Consider the following 22,345-nt stretch of genomic DNA (forward strand, 5'->3'; position numbering starts at 1 on the left):
GGGTATTTTGTGGTGTGTGGTATGTGGTGAGTGTGGGTAGTGTGGTATGTGGTGAGCGTGGGTAGTGTGGTATGTGGTGAGTGTGGGTAGTGTGGTATGTGGTGAGTGTGGATAGTGTGGTATGTGGTGAGTGTGGGTAGTGTGGTATGTGGTGAGCGTGGGTAGTGTGGTATGTGGTGAGTGTGGGTAGTGTGGTATGTGGTGAGTGTGGATAGTGTGGTATGTGGTGAGTGTGGGTAGTGTGGTATGTGGTGAGCGTGGGTAGTGTGGTATGTGGTGAGTGTGGGTAGTGTGGTATGTGGTGAGTGTGGGTAGTGTGGTACCGGTATGTGGTGAGTGTGGGTAGTGTGGTACCGGTATATGGTGAGTGTGGTATGTGGTGAGTGTGGGTAGTGTGGTATGTGATGTGTGGGTTGTGAGATGTGGTGAGTGTGGGTTGTGTGGTATGTGGTGAGTGTGGGTTGTGTGGTATGTGGTTGTGGTGAAAGGACTACTTGGAGGTGTAACAAGATGTGTGGATGGTGATAGTGGTGACAGAACCCACTCTTTCGAACACAATTGACGAAAAGAGAAGGGACTGTTGAGACGCCTGTGTGGATATTGTGGCTTGTGGTTTGTGTGAGAGCGACTTAATCGGATGTAACAAGATATGTGGATAGTGATGGAGCCTACAACTGCGAAGATTTAATTGACGAATACAGAAGGCACTGCTAAGTCTGTGTGTGTGTGTGTGTGTGTGTGTGTGTGTGTGTGTGTGTGTGTGTGTGTGTGTGTGTGTGTGTGTGTGTGTGTGTAGGTGTGTGTGTGTGTGTGTGTGTGTGTGTGTTGTGGCATGTGGGTTGTGTGTCATGTATTACAGTGACATCATCAGGTGTAACAAAATGAGTGGATGGTTGTGTCTGGGATAGTGCCGAGGAATTCAAAGGTCTAAGTGACGAATACCAGCCTGATTGAGGTAGGTTAGGTTAGAGGGAGGCGATGACGTGTGTGGTAGTGGCGAAAGGATGTCTTACCACGTGTATTTGGTTATGTGTGGATGGTTTTTATTGTGGGACTGAGCTGAAAGTGTTGATTTTTGGTATGTGTTTGTGATACCAGGGTGAGAGAATTAGGTGTAGTAAGTGCGGTGTTGGATATTTTTTTCCTTTGAGGTGGAACCAATAATTTGAGAAGCCTGAATGATCTGTAAATGGCAGTGGTCATGGACAAGAGAATGTTGAGACGAGTCAGGGTCGTGATATGTTTGTGAGACGATATACGGCGACTTAATCAGGTGTAACACGTTTGTGTGGACGGTTTTGCCTGTGGAACTGAACAGAGCTTTTCGAAGGCTGTATGAATAATGAGTTGTCATTGTTGTTGGCCAACCCCAGTCTGTCTGGCCGACATTGTTGTTGGCCAACCCCAGTCTGTCTGGCCGAGTAACCTGTCAACTGTAGGTAAGCAACTGCCCCTGCAGGGTTGTCCCGTGCAGTAAACTCCACCTCATAGAGGCGCGGGGAATAGTGTGAGGGTTTGGTTTCTGGATGGACGCCGTATTTGCGTCTCCACCCATTTAACAGGGGCACCATAGCAGACCACTACACCCCGCAATTTACCTATGTGGTTACAATGCAGGGTTGTAAATGGTTTCCTGGGTTACAGGAAACCATTAGGCTTGTCACTCAGGCCAGTGTCGCCTGAACTGTAAAGACGAATAATAAAAGTGATAGAAAGGACAGGGAAAAGTAGGCAGAAAGGATGGCAGACACAGAGATATAAAGGGGAAGGGAGTAGGCAGCACTACATCAAGTGAGTGGATGATGGTCGCTACCACCTACCACCTGAACAATGAATGAATGATGGTCAGTGTTTATGATGAAGATTGAAACCCCTTAAATCTGGGTGACGTTCTTTTTAGTTCATTCCTTCACCAGGCGATTTTATTCGGATAGTTTTCGAAGACCTGAAGAATGGCGCGTCTTTGCGTTACGAGAGAGTTTAATCCTTGTACCTTGGGAGGTGGCGAGGAAAGCGTTTGGTGTTATCAGATGTCGATGCAAGTTTGAATTAATCTGGTGAAGCTGGTTAGTGTGTTGAGCTGAGCTGAAATATTTTATTGGTTTAGTATATTTTTTTTTTATTATTATTTTTCTGTTTCTGGGCGTTATCTGCCTCGTTTTATATATGCCAGAATAGCTAATGAATGATGATGATAGTGTTGGTGGTGTTAATGGTGTTCGTCTTATGAGAGTTGCTCGTGTGAATGAATGGTTTTGCTGGCTTTATTTCGTGTCTGTATTTCTTCTCTGGGTGTTGTTTTAGTGCAAGGAGATGGTTCCAAAAAATGAAAAAAAAATCCTACCCCTCCCTCAAAAAAAAAAAAAATAAACTTCCAAAGATAACAATTGAAGGAAAAACTAATGTCAAGCCTAATTTAATGTGTGTGTGTGTGTGTGTGTGTGTGTGTGTGTGTGTGTGTGTGTGTGTGTGTGTGTGTGTGTGTGTGTGTGTGTGTGTGTGTGTGTGTGTGTGTGTGTTCATAAATTGGCACTGTGGTTCTGGCCAGGGGTTGTTGTGGTGAGGCAGGCAATGAGATGTGTAAATAATGGTTGTGGTGAGTGTGGTGAAGTGAGATGAGTCACTAGTTGCTCCTCAGCCTACTCACCTCTCACCTCACCTCAATGACCCACTCCGTTTGTTGTGCTGTCATGTCCTCTTGTGTCCTCTTATTCCTTTCACCCACTCTCTCTCTCTCTTAAATATACTCAGTTTATCACTTAATCTCGCCACGTTTTACTCCTTCGTTCTCTCCACACCCGAGCCACACACCTTGTCCTCCCACCACCCTTCCCCCTCCTGCCTCCCTCATCCTCCTGCCTCCCTCAACACCCAGCCAGCCCGCCAGTCAGCCAGTGTAACCAGCGAGGACAGTGTAGTTACATCCACCTCTCCCTCTCCATAAATCGGCTCATATATATTTCTACTCGCCCTGCTCTACAATGGCATCCTATAAACACTGAAATATTTTAACAACTCCGTGTAGGTCTCATAACTGGTATCTCCCCCGTATCGTGGGCAACAGTGGAATCTTCAAAACAGTTAAATCTTCGTTATACCCATTGCAACTAATTAAGCGGAAGCAAGAATGACAAAGCTCAGTTGTACTAAAATGGATGATATTTCCAAACCCCCTTCACCAGAGGCGTCTCAACACACTAAAAGCACCTAGCTGTGTCAAGACTAAAATCTAAGACTAAAATATACAAGACGTGGTAGTGAAAGGGGTAACTGGTGTCGTGGGTTTAAACTGCAGGTGGCCAAAGCAGCAGTGGCGTGTAAATGTGCAGTGTTGGAGAATGAGTGCTGTTTTAAGCCGAGGTCACTCCTCTCTCAATATATATATTCTTGTGGTAGCCAAGAAAAGGAGAAAAAGAAATAATATATCTTCTTGTGGTAGCCAGAAGAGGAGAAAAGGAATTAATATCACCTTGTAACCAGAAAAGGAAATAAATAATATCTTTTTGTGGTAGCCGAGAAAAGGAAATAATATCTTCTTGTGGTAGCCAGAAAAGGAGAAAGGAAATAATAGCTTCTTGTGGTAGCCAGAAAAGTAGAAAGGAAATAATAGCTTCTTGTGGTAGCCAGAATAGGAAATAATATCTTCTTGTGGTAGCAAGAAAAGGAAATAATATCTTCTTGTGGTAGCCAGGAAAGAAAAAAGGAAATATTCTTCGCATGTCACCCGAACGAGATTAACGGTGATGTATGTGAAAATAAATAATCTGTGGTGGACGGGCTTCTAAGCTGAAAAATTACATGGCTATAATCAAAACTAAGAGTGTCCAGTGTCACCCGGATTTCAAGGAATGCAGGTTTTAATGTGATTTCGGTTTTAGTATGGGATTTCATTTATGCTCAACTGGGAATTCCTGTGGGCTTTCTACGCGTCGCTCGATTTAGCAGTGCCGGAAGAGATTTACTGTGTACTCTTCTGTTAATGAGTAGTAGGTTTCTGTTGGTGATTTGTTACGGCTCTGTTTGGTTACGACTAAATGAATATCTCCTTTCCTTTGTTTACTAACCGGTGTAAACTGTTTAGGCTCGTGGTTCATTGTTTACCCTCTTGAGTGTTTACGTTAATGAAAGGGTTTGGGGCAGGAAAATGTGAGAGATGGCGGGAAAATATGAAAGATGGTAAGAAACTGGTAGAAATGGCAGGAAAATGTGAAGAGATGCCAGGAGAGGATGAAAGATGGCGAAAAATGAGACTGATAGAAAGAAAACCAGAAAGAAATGAGAGATACACCGAGAAAATTCGTGAAGTGGCGAGAAAATGTAAGATGTTCGTAAGCATGACAATACAAAGATACGTAAAGTCACTGGTTGTAATATAAATAGAAAAATGTGCTGGCTCTAGTAGGATCTCTCTCTCTCTCTCTCTCTCTCTCAGTTCGAGCCTCGCCCTGGCTACCGTTGCCGGGAGGGGTTGCGCCCTCCTGTAACCCAGCGGGGCCTTTATGGCCTTAGTTGCCTAGCTCGGGGAATTCATTTCTCCATTTCTCTCTCTCTCTCTCTCTCTCTCTCTCTCTCTCTCTCTCTCTCCATATGCCTAGCCTGCGGGACCTAGTGTTGTATGTGTGTTTGTTAGTCTGAATAATACAGCTTTTGTGTGTATGTGTGTGTGCGTGATATGGCTTTGTGTCTGTTTTTGTATGTGTGTGTGTGTGTGTGTGTGTGTGTGTACTGTGGCGTTTCTGTATTTATGCAAGTCTGGGATGCGCATGTAGAGCACTGTATACCATGTACAGTGTAGGCTAATTCGATAAATAGATAGATAGACAGACATAAAGAACATACCCTTGTAGTCTGTATGTTTATGTCTGCATGTAGCCAATTAATGTATATCTGTAGACTAAAAAATAGACTTACATGTACCAGGTAAAACACACACACACACACACACACACACACACACACACACACACACACACACACACACACAAACCCATCAAGGTACAGTACCCAGCCCGAGTTACTGAATGCTTAAACAGGTTCAGTCTTTATATGGGGACCCGGTAGTGTTAGGGGGCAGGGAGCAAAAACACAAACATCAACACAGAGCATAATGGGAGGATAGCAACAAACAAACACGAGAGAGAGAGAGGGGGGGGGAGGGTTGAAAGTTAGTCAATGTGTTGATGATATACATAGATGGACATATGGATGGAAAATCGTTTGATAGATAAAGGAATGGGGAGGTAAATGGGAAGAAGGGTGGGTTTATAGGAAGATGCAGTACTTTAAAAGGTGAATAAATAGATATGTAAGATATGTAAGCTGCTGGATGAATGGATATTGAGTGAGTGAGTGAATGAAATCCAAGTGCCAGATAGCAAAGATCTTATGGCACTGTTATGATTTGAAAGTATAGTATGGAGTAGGGAGACCACGGCAGAGGATAATTAGAACTAAATTGAGGTTTCAGATTTGGTGAAGGATATGAATTGTTTGTAGAAGCGACATAATACGATATATAGAAAAAGTATACAGGGACTCACCGAGAATATCTTGAGACATGGACGAGGACAATGCTGTGCTAGAAATGGAAAAACAGTGGCGCGAGCAATATTACAATGTAGGCAGTCTAAAAGGGTATGTGAAGAGGAAGGAAAGAATAATGAAGAACTAGCACCATGCCGTAATATGGCTATATGGCACTAAGGCTGGCGTTGAAGTGGTCTTGGCGTGAACAAGGTGAAGGGAGACAAAGTCAGCGTCAGTGGGATGTCCTTAAACTATTCATGTCATGAAACCATAATGTCTAACCCGATGCGAGTAGAGGGAAAATAAAGGCCGGAAGAAACACGAAAGTATCAAGAAGAGAGGTAGGACAGAAGGGGACAGTAAGGAGGGAAAGATTGGAGGCAGGAAAATCCCTTTTATTCGCCTCTTACGACAAGTAGGGATACTGGGGAGGTATTATTTCCCCCCCCCCAGAGGAGGAATGGATAATGATACAGACAGACGGATGGATAAAGATAAATAAATGGATAGAGGTAGATAAGTAGGCAGTCAGATGGAAAGGTAGTAGATAATACAGTTGAAGTTAAATGTATTATATGAAGTACAAAAATCAATAGCAGTGGCATACCCTTCTGTACTACGATATTAAATGAAAACTGCCCTAATTACTCGAGGATAATTGGTGTCATAATCAACTGTATCTTTAACAGACCTATAAGCACTGCCAGTCAGAAATTTCTGTCATAACATGAAATACATATTCATAGTCACCATACAGCATAACATTTCCGTATTAAATCCAGTCTGATACATACATCACAAATTGTTAAGTAAATATTCAAATAAGCTAGTGTTAAAATCATAGGAAACTGAAAGATTTTTTTTGTTTTTCAGCTGACTAAAATCATGAAATAACAGATCTGTGGACAAAGTGTTATCAGACTCGTGGAAAGGTGGAAGAAAGCATTATTGCATCATTACAAGCTCAGTGTAAAATATATATATATATATATATATATATATATATATATATATATATATATATATATATATATATATATATATATATATATATATATATATTTGAATGAATTTAGACTGCAAACAATGACATGATTTAATTATTCTTTCTGCCATTTTGCAACAATTTCTTGTAGCTCCGTGGCAAAATAAGACAAAGCTGCTGCTCTATATATTTTCCATAACATTTCTTTGTGGTAGCATTCTAGTTTAGTAGTAGTAGTAGGACTTTGCATTCAGGATGGAGAAAACAGTTTCAAGCCAAGTTAAAGAGGGCAAAAACTGAATCATGGATAACTTGAATACAAAGGCTGATGTTTTTACATCGTAGTACAGGTAATAGGTGTGCTAAAAAGAAAACGGGTTACTTCTTACGTGTGATGGCCCCAGGTGTGTCCAGAAGGCGGGGTAGACTGAGCAAAAAGTAGTGTGTGTTTGTGTGAAGGCTTAGACGCCACCCACCTGCTACGGAGAGACTGGAGGGAGGGGAGATACAGGGGAGAGTGAGGAAAGGGAGAAAAGGGTGACTTGTCAGAACTCGAGGGGTTAAAGGGAAATGTGTGAGAAATGAGGGATGTGAACAGGGGGGATGAAGACAGGTGTGTGTGTGTGTGTGTGTGTGTGTGTGTGTGTGTGTGTGTGTGTGTGTGTGTGTGTGGCATATGGAAGGTGTGGAGCTGAAAAGAACAGTGATTTGTCATGATGAAAGTTAAGGAATTGTTTAGCTATGGAATGTAAGGCCATAGTCCCTGAGACGTAGGAGGCAGCTGGTACTTCTTTCTTGGCTATTCATTTTGCGTATTGCCCCTAAGTATTGTTTTTCATGGCACTTACATTCTTTTTAATTGTGATATGGTTTTGCTTAAATAACAAACGGGGAATTTAACGTACTGTATGTAGAAATATAACCAGGGACCTTCCTAAACTCACAAGAATGCAGCTTGGTGTGTGTGTGTGTGTGTGTGTGTGTGTGTGTGTGTGTGTGTGAGAGAGAGAGAGAGAGAGAGAGAGAGATTTTATGGGTGAATGAGATGGGGTATGGTAGATAGAAATGGGTACCACTGATGCCAGTGGTGGTTGGGGGAGGGGATAGTAGTGGCAATGGCTGTAAGGTGCAGGTTGTGGAGAGTAACACTACATACTCCTCTCTGGTAACTCATATATCCACTTATCCACACTTTATTCATAGTTATTCCAACAAAGTCCAGGCATCACTTCCATGCATTAAGATGGGGATACAGTATTGTCATGCAACCGTTTCTTTACTTCCTTGCTTACCTCCTTATTCCTTTTCACTGCTCTCACTTTACCTGCAACTTTTCTTCTCTGTTGCACCCTTTCACAGTCATCCTCCAGACTCCCATCCACTCTCGTCACTCTATCTATCTATCTATTGCCAGACGCCTCAATCCCGTTTGGGGTGGCCACAAACAAATCGCCTCCAAGTCACCCTGTCCCCCGCCATTTCACTGCCCTGCTCCCAACTCACACCCCCCTCTCTCATATACCTCTCCACCCCATCCCTCCATCTCATCCTCGGCCTCCCCCTCCCTCTTCCCCCCTCCACCTCACTCACATACACTGTCTTCGTCAGTCTTTCACCCTCCATCCTCTCCACATGGCCAAACCACCTCAGTATGTTCCTCATAACGCTTCCTATCACATCCATATCCACACCACAACGCTCCTTTATATCCTCATTCGTCAGCCTGTCTCTCCACGTGACTCCACAGGCTCCTCTTAAATAACTCATTTCCACTGCTCTCACTCTTGACTTGTGTCCTTCCAACAATGTCCAAGCTTCACTTCCGTACGTTAGAGTTGGTATCACAATACTGTCATGTAGTAACTTTTTCACTTCCATGCTCACTTCCCTGTTTCTTATCACTGCTTTCAAGGAACCAGCAACCTTTCTTCCCTGCTGTACCCTTTCAAGCACTTCACCCTCCAAACCTCCATCCTTACTCATCACACTACCCAAATACTTAAACGTACTCACATTTTCCAATTCCTCACCATCCAGCCTTGCTGTACATTCACTAACTTCACCTCTCTCAAAGACCATCACTTTACTCTTCCCTACATTCACCTTTAGGTTCCGTTTCTTACACACTCTCAAACTCATCCACCAAGCCTTGCAGCTCCCCTTCGTCTTCACTCAACAACACAGTATCATCTGCAAACAACAGTACAGGGAGTTTCCAAACACTATCCTCTCTCACCAGGGCCACTCCAACATCCACTACCCTACCTTGTACCTCTTTTATTACCCCAAATATTTGAGGGCACTAACATTTCAGCCTCACAGTTCACTTCATTACTTTAAACTTTTTTTTATTTCCATAAGATATTTTCAGGGTTTTGCAGCAAATACAATATACATTATTAATCCTAGTTAATTCATAATTAGCTGAATTCAGATTTGAAATGCGCAGGACACTGATTTTGTGATCAGAAAATTAGTATTATTTACCCAGTAATTGGACAAATAGTGTGTGGTTATTTTAGAATACGTTACACCAGAACTAGCTTACCAGGATGTTCAGTGCAGTGTGTGCTCCACATGTGTTCAAGTTCTCCTCGGTGGACCCGGTAAGTTAATACATCACATCACAGTACCTATTGTACATTTATCAGTAGGCCTACACTTATAAGTTACTATATGACCTTTGGTGTGTTCTGTTTATCCTGTTCATTGGTTAAACCAACATTCTGGTGATGGAGAGGAACATCTCATGACGGAACTGAAATAACCGGTAGACTCTGCTGCACGGTTATAACATCCCTCATCTCCCTCCCTGTCCCCTGAAAGGAGGATGGTTGACTTCATGAGGACAACCTCAGCCTGCAGTCTCCTGGGTTCACATTCAGATGAGCCTGGGGTTGCAACTAATACTACAGTACTGCTGTCAGGATTCTGGGACTATCAGTGTGAAAGTGGCTTATGTTTCACTACTGTACTGCAGGTTCATTCTTCATGATAGTTACTTCCACCAATGAACCTGGAGGAGGTTATGTATTCTCCTATGTATCTCTGTTTATCCATACGATATCTCCAAGTTCTCGATGAAGTTCAATGAAATTTTGCGGACGGGTGGGCCATGGGCCAAGAAAGAATTGATTAAATTTGGGGGGCGGTTCCAGAGTACCCCGCATAATATCTCCAAAAGTTCTCAGTGAATTTCCATGAACTTTCGTGGAAGGGTGGGCCATGGGCCAAGAAAGAATTGATTAAATATTGGGGTGGATCCAGATCCAGATCCTAAGTATCCTGCACAGTATCTCCAAAAGTTCTTAATGAATTTCAAAAATAATTTGTGGAAGAGTGGGCCATAGGTCAAGGAACAATTGATTAAATTTGGGGGAGGATCAGGATCCTATGTATTACACACAATATCTCCACAGATTCAGATCCAGTTCCTTTTTAATGGCAGTGGCATTGGTGGAGGTATGCACTCTGAGTGATTTCTCATTCCATATGTGTAGTTATCCTATGGCCATTATAGAACAAACAAGTAATCTGTTCATTTAAAATGCCCACTTTAATTTTTTCTTGCCTGAATTTATGCCCTCATTTCAATATTTTGTTTATTTTTGCTTTATGCATACTGTACATTTTCCAGAAGTCCCTAACATAAAAGGAGGTGTTACTAACTGATGTACGGTAGTGTGTGCTGTGCATTACACTAATAATTTAACATGCACTCCATCCATCATCCAATTGAGTATTGCCCCATCAGAAGCTTAGGGGCCCATGGTAAGGCTACTCCATCCAGACACTTGAAGTAACTCCCAAGGCTAGGCCACTCAGTCCAGACACTTAAAGCAAGCAACCAGTTGCATTTCCTTAAGCAGAATAACATAAGCAATAAACCCCTCAAAAGTACTGTAAACTCTTATGGGCCACATCCAGTTGGAGCACTTTAATTCATTAGACCACCAAGCATGACAACAGGGTTAATACACTACATCAGTACAAAGCACAAGGGCCCCCCTTGATCCTCCTACATCAGAGAACTTTCCAGTAAAGAAGAAGTACATAGTTCCAAAAGGGGAATAATGGAATCCATCCATCCATCATCATCTAATCCTACGTTGCCCCATGAGGAGCGTAGGAGCCCGGGGCTAGGAAAGTTGGTCCTGGCATTAAGATGAGAGTGACCAGCCTCACTTATCCCTGAGTGGCATTATATGAGCAATAAATCCCAACCACCCCTTGGATATAAAGTAGTGAAATACTGTACATTAAACTGTTTTAATTTCTTTTTGTAAATCATACTTCGCTGTAATGCAGGTGAATAACAGTATACCTGTACTTCATCATACATACCTCTAAGGTGGGGTGAAGCAGGGCTTGGAAAACAAGAAAAGAAAAAAACACAAAAAGCGGAAACTACTCAGCAACATGCCTCGGGAAATAAGTCATGCACTCATCCACTCACCATTCCATCCCCTGGAATCTTGACTCACCTCACAGGCATAACCCTCCACATATAAGCACTTCATATTTAGTATGTATAGAAAAGTACTGTAGTATGATTACTTATTATATATAAGGTAAAATGCACAGTATATACTGCACCAACAGAGAATAGCTTAGTGTTTTTGACTAAAAATTTTATATTTTCTTTGTCAGGACCAGATGGCCCAGCAAGGCAGCTGCCACTCTTACAGCAGCTCCTCTGTCATGACCATGGTCACCGGCCCTGATGGACGCCCACAGGTCAGTCTTCAATTTCACCACCACTGTGCAAGTTATCAGACAGTCTGGTGCTTTTCACATTGAGTTTTAGTCAGTTAAAAAGAACATACTGAATGTCATTGTAATTTTTGTCATACATTCCACCATGTTTGTGCTGCATATCTCTAGTTAGCATTAAAGTACATTACAGTAAATCATCATTGTAATAAGAAAACATTTTACTGAAATATATATTGTAATGACATGTTGTGTCAGGCTTTCATATTGCTATATCCTCAGCTTAATTAATTTTTTTCATTATTAGTTCATAAGATTAGGAGGGAAAAACACTACCCATGTATACTTATTGCATAGGCGATTAAAGTGGTGGGAATGTGTGACAGAATCCCTTTACCTTGTACACATGTAAATATATGGCATCCTCACCATCCAGTCACTCTTGCAAACATCCCATACCTGATGGTTTCCCCTCTCCTGTGTGAAAAAGGTCATAGAGCCTCCTGTAATTGACTTAAATATAACTGAATATCATAACTGGACTCTAAATCTGATAAATATGTACAAATTGATTGTACCATTTAAAATGAGTACTGGCATGGTGATATGACTTACTTTTTACCACTTAGTTTGTAAATAGCCATGCAGGTCCTTTGACTTAAAAGGGGAGGGGAAATTGCACCTGGGACTTCCATTATGCTTTTCTTCATGTCTCGGTATAGATCAAGGGTCTGTCTCACTTTATGCTTATATGGAAAGAAGTTAGAATAATGACAAGTAAAGGTGGACCTTGCACATTGCAGTACTGTATGGGATACGTCATGAAAGTAATGTGTAAGGATGCCATTTTAATGGTCTTTACATTTATCTTGCACCAAAATTTGCCACCATTGTTTTTATTCAGTTTAGCACAAAACAAAATCATTTCATGCAGTTTGAGTGACTTTGTGAATGTGGTTACACAAGCACCTTCTGATCTAGCAACTCACATGTGCCTACCCACAGGTGTACCAGGCAACATCGTCCTCACGTGCTGTTCCAGGTGGAGTGCGGGAGACACGCCAGACCGTAAATGACAGCCGTACTGGCACACGCAAGATGGCCATTGGTCACCACATTGGGGATCGTTCTCACATCATCGAACGTGAGCACAAAGCCGGTGAAACAGAAGAGAGGCAGGAGTTTGTGAATTTGGATGAAGGTATGTGCAGTACAGCCTATAGTGCATTTGTTTTCATCAGACAAAGATCTGTATTACCATTTCAGCGTAGATGATGGCCGGGTTTAGTCAGATTGGCGAATAAATTTGACTAGTAACCAGAGACACTCATTTGTGTCATAACTAAGGCATATCAAATTTCACACGAACCATGATATAATACAGTATTTGAGTTGTGGGAGCGACCAAATTCTTTTGGATAAAAAACAAATTGGCTACTATATAGCAGAATATCAGAGTTTTTTTTCCCACACAACTGGTGCTCAGATCAGCTTTATAGGTAGCAATGAAACATTAATAGACAACTTTTCTGCAGTTTATGGTGGACTTACTCATTTCATTTTGTTTATAAATGCTCCAACATCTGTGCATGCATCAGCCTTGGTGACCTAATGGCAGCTCCATGCTGCTTGATCTCTGGCAGCATCCCTGTTCAGTCCCTTATATCCAAGGTCGCACTCAGTGAGCTTGTCCTAGGTCTTTTTTATTCTGCCTCTCACAGCCAGACCTCCAGCTCTGATCCTTCTTACCTTCTGCACCCAGGGCCAACTGTCATCTCTCCACATGCCCAAACCATCTCAGTCTTTCTTCATCACAACACCAGTTCACCGGGGGGGGGGGGGGGGTACTTTTAGCATTGAAACAAAGAAGGAGATACTGTACTATATACAGAAATGGTTTCATTGAGACAAAGAAGGGGATATACTGCATATAGAAATGGTTTAGTTCTTTATTTGTGAAGTGGCGAGATGAAGGTACTATATATGTTGCTTAACATTGTAGACAGGAGTGTACATGGTTTGCCTTGAGAAAATAGGGAGAACACTATCAAGATATCACACAGCTGTACTGTACTATAATCTGTACAGGTACCTTTACTCATTTATTTCACTGTTTTTGCCAGTCATTATAAAAAAAAAACCAGCAACCTTATAATAAGTTTATCCTTTCAGCCCGAGGATGTCATTACTGTATATTTTATTCTCCCTCTTGCAACACTGTTTTGCTAAAATTATAGTTGTTGTATGGCCAGCTGCATTTCATTGTACGTTCAGTGTACTTTGCACATAGCAAGATAATAGCCAATGTATATTTCAGGCTTTGCTTAAGTATATACTGTACATACATACATTATATATACAGTATATATATATTGTAGCAGCCGTGGCTCAGAGCGCTCCGCTCTGACCGAAGGGTCGGAGCATTGAATCCACCCAAGGGTCATTGGTAGACATCAGGTCATAAAATACTACACGCTCTAGTCCAAAAGTCCTCTACTCAGGGGCAACGCCTTAGCCCTTCGGAGATACCTGGCGTAAAACCAAATTATTATATTATTATTTTATATATATATATATATATATATATATATACTCTATTATACTACAGTATTAAGATTTTAATACATCCTACACCAACTTTGAATTAGGGTATGTCACGTACGTTTAGTGGAGAAAATGTTTTGTGAATTAACCTTTATGGGCAGGGAGTTTAGTCCACTCAATAAAGTTTCTTATTAGCAGCCCAGGTTTCCACACATCATTAGGGGTTATTGGTACATTTTACCGTATCTAACTTCCCACCCTCACATGTCAGGTGAGGCTGTCTCATTCAACCGTGAGTTTGAGCATCGTACCCAGCGGGCCATGGGTGGACGGGTGAGCTCCCCCTCCTCCCTCCAGTACCGCACCCCACGCCGTCAACCCAGGGACCGTGACTCAGCAGCATACCCTCGCAGCTCACGCTCACTACCCGCCATTGCTGCCGCCCCATCAAGGTGAGTTAGGCAGGGTTCAGGAAGGAGGACATGGGGGGGGGAGTGAAAGAGAGAGAGAGAGACAGAGAATATGGATATGAGGTAAGGAAGTGAGTTAGGAACACATACTGGAAAGAGTGGATTGAATGTATAGGAGGTAGGGAGATGAGTTACGAACACATATTGGAAAGAAAGGTTAAAAATGGCTGGGAGGCAGGGAAGTGAGTTAGGAACACATATTGGAAAGAAAGGTTAACAATAGGGGGAGGCAGGGAAGTGAGTTGGGAACATATTGGAGAGTGAGGGTAAATGGATGGGAGGCAAGGAAGTGTGTTAGGAACATCATGAAGCTGAGACAGGAGGAGATTAAATGTCATGTTGAACAGTACGATTATATTGTTACGAGCAGTCTTAATTTTTATGTTTTATGTTAAGTGAACCCCCATACATAATCAGTTACATCAGCTACAATTAGTATAGATAATCTAAATGTTGCAGGTAGCATATACAGTATAATCTAAATCCATTGCAGACCTCAGAGTACAGTAAATATTGTGCAGTGTAGTTTGTATAATTATATTTATAAAGAACCCACATAAGTTCTGCCATTTGCTTTGTGTAACAATATACAGGAGAACTACATGTTTTCCTGTACACCAGAAAACCATTTACTATGCTGGGTGGTAACCATATAACCTAATTTTGGCGCGTGGTGGTTTAGTGGGTAATTATTGCACTCCAATCGGATTGAGCCGGTGGAGATTTATATCCAACGGGTGGTTGGGGTTGATTGCTCATATAATGCCACTCAGGGATGAATGAGGCTGGTCACTCTCATCTTAAATGTCGGGACCAACTGCCTAGCCCCGGACTCCTACGCTCCTCGTGGGGCAATGTAGGATTGGATGATGGATGGATGGATGGACTACTAGGTAACTTCCACTAGCACTCATTTGAACAAATCATAGTCAGGCAGTATACCGACATCAAACTGAGAAAATGTTTGACAAAAGAGCTGTGAATACAGTATTCGTAAGTTTATGCTGAAAACCCAGTTAATTTATGGATGTTCTAATACCCAAAACTAGCAGACATTGGGTTTTGTACCATTGATAAAAAAAAAGTATCGGCACCCTGGGGCCGGATAAGATGTGAAATACTTCGTCTTTGGTTCAGTGGGTAGTGTTGGCATGCCTATTTAATTCACTACCATGTAGTACAATGCAAGTCCGACTAATCCAGCTATATGTCTGCAAAATATAAGATAAGAACACAAATGAAGGGTACAAAGTCATTTCCCATAAATCATAGTCCGTGTATCATAATGTCTCACACTGAAAGGGTGCTGATATTTTTTACCAATAGTACCTCCTTTGTATTATGATGTACCTGTGGAATGTGGTACTGTGTAATAAAAGGAGTATCATAAAGTTAACAGTTCATGTACAGTCAGCATCACATAAGATACTGGCAGTTTACTCAATGTAGTGCTGCTCTCGGGTGCCTGTCTTTTCCTCTCTTCCTTCTTTCTTCCCTCCGTCATCTGCCTTTCTTTCCTTCATTCTTTCCTCTTCCTTCTCTCCACAGGTTACTCTACACCAAGTGACAAGCCACATGGTTTTATGTACACCAGGAAACCATTTACTATACTGGGTGGTAACCATATAACCAAATTATGGCACCTGATGGTTTAGTGGTTAATTAGAGAGCTCCAGTCGGATTGAGCCGGTGCAAGTTTATATCCAAGGGGTGGTTGGGGTTTATTGCTCATGTAATGCCACTCAGGGATAAGTGAGGCTGGTCACTCTCATCTTAAATGTCAGGGGCAACACTGGATTAGATGATAATGACAACGACTTTATGTGCCTGAATAACTTTTCCCAGGTTAGAAATCAGATTATAAGATTAACCTTAGGGATGAATGTATGATAACTGCTACAGGACTCGAACTCAGTCATCCCTCCTATTCACAGTAAAGCACTATGCGGTACTAGGTAATAATTTTGTATACTGCTTTGTTAGACTTTGAAATGTACCACTCTGATAAAAAATAACAGCTTGGATCCAACACAATGAACCATGCAATGGAGAATGATGTTCACTCAGAAAACAGTTAAAGGTATATTTTATTCGTGGGAGAAGGCACACTGATGAACACAGTCACTTGGTTTGGCAGAATACATTAAAAGTAAAGAGGTGTGAGAAGTCATTTAGATGAACATCATTAGTTTGGCTCGATACATTAATAGAAACGACCAACTTGCAGATACAGAAGCCGGTCTCGGCCGTTGCTGTCCGTCACTGCTGGTACCAGGTAAACAACTGAGGCATCTCAACGGGTCACGGGTACAATGGCAGCGTTCTTGTGTATTGAGGGTGTGGAGGACAGGCACACAGTATTAACTTTCATTATCAAAAAGATTTCACTACATCAACAATTTTCCCTGCTAGGGATGTACATGGAGGTTATTCAGGCCACCAGATGATTATATTACTAAGAATAATTTTAATCATTAATCAACAGTTTTCAGCCCTTTAAGAAGCCATTATTCAGTTCAGTTCATCAGCAGATTAAACTTGTATTGTGGCAGCACAAGTAAAACAACTTATACAACCAAAGAAGGTGAAAGGGTTAAGTATACCAGCATGAATCCAACACAGTGTATACTTCTTGGGTGGGAATCAGGGTTGGAATAAAGATGAAGATGTGTGTGAGTACATAGTGTGGGGGAGGATGTGCTTCATAAGGATGGCATAATAGATGAGGTAGAAGACAGTTGAGTAAGGTATGATGTGAGAGGTGTAGTGAAAGGAATGAGTATGAACATGAAGGTCCCTATAGTCCTGCATGACGAGTACATTAGTGTAAGGTTTGAGGAAGTAGGAAAATGAAGGAATGACTATGGATGAGTTACCTGAAGAGTGCAAGAGTCATGTGTAGACAGTGGCTTGGAAGCAGGCATAAGAGGTATAGAGGAATGATTGTGGAGAGGGTTGTGGGTAGATGGAAAATAACATGATCAGGTGTAGAGTGCCACAGATAGATGGAGAGTAGTGTAGACATGGAGTGGAATGGATAGATGATAAACTCCTGATGATATTCAGTTTAGTAAAAACCTTTCATGCTGGAGGGTGTAATGGCTTTACCTTACCTCTCCAGTTTGAAAAATCTCCCCCAAACAGAATAAAATTATTTGGAGGTTGCAACAAAAAATTAAAAGTAGGTCATCAGATTTAAAAGTGTCAAACGAAAGCAAAAGAGAAGTTTTGGAGCATTATGGTGATGTTCATATGAGAATGAGTTGGAAAATGCAGGATGTGTCCTGAAATGGTCTGGCCACAAAAAGAAAGTGGAGACAAAGATTGACTACTAGAGTGTGAGTGAGGGGGAGGGGGAGACTGGGAAGGTTAAGATGTATTATTACTGTGAGTCATATACTCTGCTTACACTATTTTCACAGATTACTAAATAATGTGTTCATTTTCTAAGTGGATAAAACTACCTGTCCTCCACATGCTCATGTGATTGCTGCTACTTTAACCACCAGCTTGTGTGACCTCACCACTAACACTCTACATATTAACTTCCTAACACATTGAATTCAGTGACATATTTTACCTTTTTATTCCTGCTACCTACAGATGATATTCTTTAAGGGAGATACTGTATCTGCTTGTGAGAGGGTTAACAAAGGCTCCATCTAACCACTTCACTTCAGAAAGTCTCCTAAACAGTTATTTTTGTCAGTCAGCAGCATTAACAAAGAGCAGATGACATATAAGAGCCTTTTTCGGTCAGAGATGCCCATACCCCAATGCCATACCCTGGCTCAGATGACTTATTTGTGGGTAGTTGCCAGGAGGGATGAAAAAAGGGTGTGGGGGATAATAATAATTTGACAGTAGTCAGGAAGGGAGGAAAATGACAGTATGGAAATGAAAGATTGGTTCTCTGCCCTGGGGTGAGGGGAGCCAGAAGTGCCATGTTAGGATATGGAGTTCTTAACTTCAGAACTTTTTATCTGTATTGCTTTCTAAGCTGGTCATACTTCTGGATGAAGTTTGTTTCTCCCTTTATCCTTATTTATGCAGCAGTGTAATTGGGGACCTGCAGAGTAACATGAACTATTGCAGGACGTATGCAAGGGGAAGACTAGGACTTGACAAAATATGTCTTGTCTGCCATGATGACCCTTATGTACTCAACTGGCATTAATTCTAAACTATGCTATTTCTGCTTTTATCTCTGCAGCTTCAGTGCTTCTGTGTGGCATTCTGTACTAACCTTGGTGGATGCTGTGCTACACTAACTTGGCATGAACTAACTAAATTCAATATTTTTCGTGTGGTCTTGTCCATCTTTTCTGCAGGTCTGTGCATGGATTTTGATAATAAACCTTTCCTTGCAGGGTTTGGTCTGTCCTCTCCACCATTAATAATTTTTACCCTTTCCTAACCATTTACCCTATACTGAAATTGCTTATGCCAGGCATATTTATCATTACCTGAATTCCATTCCTTGAGGTAAAATGCGAGGATGAGATGTTAAATTAGCTCACTTCATATGATACAAACTGCTGTAAATTAGTGATTGAAAAAAATGAGAGGGACTACTGTAAGTTTGGTATGGTTTCCTGTACACCAGGAAACCATTTACTATGCTGAGTGGTAACCATATAACCAAATTATGGCTTCTGGTGGTTTAGTGGGTAATTGCAGCACTCTAATTGCATTGAGCCAGTGAAGGTTTATATCCAAGGGTTGGTTGGAATTATTGCTCATGCAATGCCACTCAGGGATGAGTGAGGCTGGTCACTATCATCTTAAATGCCAGGACCAACTTGCCTAGCCCCAGGGTCCTATGCTCCTCATGGGGCAACATAGTATTGGATGATGATGATGATGATGATGATTTGGGAAAAAGGTAATTTAGAGGGTGTACACATGATATACTGTATTTTGAAGAAAGGTTATTAGACACTTCACTCTCTTTATGTGAGAATAAAGATCATGATGACTGCGAGTAAGTAGACCGGGACAAAGTTAATAGCTGCATGCAGTATTTGTTTTAGCATGGAAATGGCATATAATGCAATAAGCAGAAAAGCACTTTTTATTTGTATACAGTAAATTACTTGAAGCAGTTCTGAGTGGCCAGACCAGAAGGTAGAAGAGCAATATCTGTACATCCACTGATGCTAATTCAAGTACCGTACATATGTTTCATTATAGTGCAACATTATGAACTGTAAAGCCCCAACACTTCTGATGGGACAAGAAAGGATTATATGACAGATGTAGACTGAATTCCAACTAAACATCAATTATATTGTTTATTTTCCCCTCCAACAGTGAAGACCAGGCTAGGCGGCGCGACCGTGAACACCGCAGCAGCCGGTCACACCCCCACCGCTAGGACCTGATGCTAGCACACCCACACCCCTCACACACCAACACACCTCCCCTATAGATCATACCCTGACCTGTAGAATATCTTTCCTTTCCCCTTACACACCATATGCCCAACCTTCCCTTGCCCTTTTTTATGTGATTACCCTCCTCACACACCAACACACCTCCCTCTAGAACACACCCTGCCCTGTAGCTTACCTTCCCCATTAACACATTGAGCCCTTTCCTTTACATAATGTACATCCATCCTTCCCCACCCAACCACCTCTTTAAAGAGAACCTACCCAGTCATGTTCCCATCAACATGGTATGCTCTTTCAAGTTAATCCTTTTACTACAATGACAGTTTATTCTTGTTACCTCCAGATGATTTTATTCAACTTTTAAGAATAATGTTTGCCATTGAGGATGTTAATGACAACTGTACCTAACTCCCACAGTTTAAAAAATCCTCCATAATCCAAATAAAGTAATCTGGTTGAAGCAAAATACAGACTGCAGTACATCCCCCCCCCCTCCACCCTGCGGTTCCTTCCCAGCTAACCAACATTGCCGACACTACCCAGACATCACCCTCCTCCACTGTCTGTACACACCCCAGACCTTCACACAGAATCCTTAATTCAGAACTGCAAAACTAGCCCTAAGCTGAACTTGTGCATGTAGATATGGATGTATGTATTGTAATGGCTGGCTCTGTAGGTAAAGCTGATACCTGTATTTAACTATTCCAGGTATGTAAATGTCCTGGACTACAGTGGCCTTGCCTCAGGCCCCCTACACCTCACATGGGGTAGCATGGGACTGGATGTTACCCATTTTCTATGTAATTCTTATATAGCTTCCCTGTCACCTAGCAGTCAGGGTGCCAGCGATCTCTGCGTGCAACAAAGGTTAAAAATGTATAGTAATGTAGCTGTGGGACTGCATAAAGTTCATACATAACAATAACTGAACTAGGTGTAAAAGGCAAGGATATATTTCATCACACTGCCAACGTGCGTAAAAAATGAGTCCCAGATCTCATATGATTGTTCAGGTACAGCTGGAGGTGAAAACCTTTGTGTACAGTACATCACTAGGCAGTAAGAATCATACTGAAGATGAATTTACTGGTGAAATGGTCATTTTCTAAACTTGTAACATCATGCATCATTAAACTTTTGTAATGGGATATACTGTATTGAATAATGAATGATGCTTATAGGTGGCTTGAATGGCTGCTGCCTTAGCCCCATGTTTTCTAATTATATATTTCATTAGGTTCCTTGTAATATTGTGATAGATGACTTCTAATTAGTATACTGTACATGACAGTCAAATTATGAACCACCAATCCTTGAACAGTTAACAGGCATCAACTCTAATTTCAATCATGATGATCCTGTTTGTGCAGTGTTGACAGCTATTTATAACAGAACATTTTTGTGTGGATGGTTAACATACACAATTTGTGATATTTAATTTTCAGTGAAAGAAAAATGCACAAATATTATACATTAGTTATCATGAGAAATACATTTGTGCAAAATGTAAGTTTTGAATAGAAGAAAGTAACATTTTGTCGACAGTGTGAAATATTAATAAAATTAATCCAGTTGAACTGTGAGTAAATACTATGCTATATGTACAGTATGGTACATGTCAGGCACATTACATGATAATGGAAACTGCTGATCTTTCTGAATGATACTTAAGACTCATGATGATAATCTTGTTTGGAAATATATATATATTTTCTCGAGTTGGTATACAGAAAAGTATAGTACTGTATATTGTTCTGCAAATGTACCAAATTCTTGTAATATTGCATTTAAGTTTACCTTGACCCATTACTCAAAAAATAAGTCGCTGAAGGTATGTTGGAAGAAACAAAGGGGAGGCACCAACAAAGTACCATAGCTAGTGCAGATGAACTAAGTGTTCACCTCTGGTAGAACTCCCCCCCTCCCCCCCCAAGAGCCTTTTGTGTAGTCTGACTTAAGGCTTGGCCTGCAGTAAACTGCAGTTGGAACCATATAATGGACTTGTATGAAGAAAACCCATACTGCATATGCCAGAGCTATTCAACTGGCAGCCTGCAGGCCAAATCCAGCCCTTGATTTGCTTTTCATTGGCCCTTTAACTTGGAAGAAGGCATTTTTCTTTTTATTTAAAGTGCTTAGTTGAAAATGTAAAAGCAAATTATATATGAATTTTTTTGTTTTATATGTACAAGTGTTTACAGGAAAAAAAGGAGCTAAAGTAATGTATAGCCATTCTATCAGTCTGAGTTTCATAATCCGGCCCTACTAAAGTACTTGAATAGCCCTGGCATATACTGTCATGTCTAATCAGCACCCAAGTAAAGTAAAATGTGCATATTATTCTGTGGTGGTGTTGAACTGTAAAACATTTTTTCTATAATGGTACATGGTACTTTGTCATCTCAGTTTATAAGTAGTAGTCACCAAAGCTTCATTTGAATTATACTGTGAAAGTACTAGCTTTGTTTTAGAACATACATTTATTCTTGCTGCAGTACAGCAAGTCCCCTTTATTTTGACTCCAGAGTGATAGGCTACTGAAACTGTGGAGCAGCTGAATGACTGGAAGAACAGGTAGATAAAGCAGAACTTACTATCACCACACACAACCATCCATTGTTAACAAATCTTCCCAGACATTATGTAATTTCTGTCACCAGTCTTAATGAGCTTGAATGCCTAAAGTACTTAATGCATAGGTACTGAAC

At 41.2% G+C, this 22,345-nt stretch overlaps 1 protein-coding gene across 2 annotated transcripts in view; it reads left to right on the plus strand.

The window, feature by feature from the left end:
* The window catches only part of Mlf (myeloid leukemia factor), a 43,498-nt gene extending 23,397 nt beyond the window's left edge, over positions 1–20,101 (plus strand). The window contains exons 3-7 of one of the 2 annotated variants that reach the window (XM_080275865.1): positions 11,162–11,248; positions 12,230–12,425; positions 14,040–14,220; positions 16,466–16,513; positions 19,552–20,101. In XM_080275865.1, the coding sequence (XP_080131991.1) occupies positions 11,162–11,248; positions 12,230–12,425; positions 14,040–14,220; positions 16,466–16,513; positions 19,552–19,615 (576 nt within the window). In that variant the 3' untranslated portion in view covers positions 19,616–20,101. Of the gene's footprint in view, positions 1–11,161; positions 11,249–12,229; positions 12,426–14,039; positions 14,221–16,465; positions 16,546–19,551 lie in introns of both variants that reach the window. The other variant, XM_080275866.1, reaches the window with a different exon arrangement.
* Positions 20,102–22,345: the final 2,244 nt, after the last annotated feature.

Source organism: Coenobita brevimanus, chromosome 63, assembly GCF_032717465.1.
Source record: "Coenobita brevimanus isolate Jiangsu-jjx chromosome 63, ASM3271746v2, whole genome shotgun sequence".
Lineage (NCBI taxonomy): Eukaryota > Metazoa > Arthropoda > Malacostraca > Decapoda > Coenobitidae > Coenobita > Coenobita brevimanus.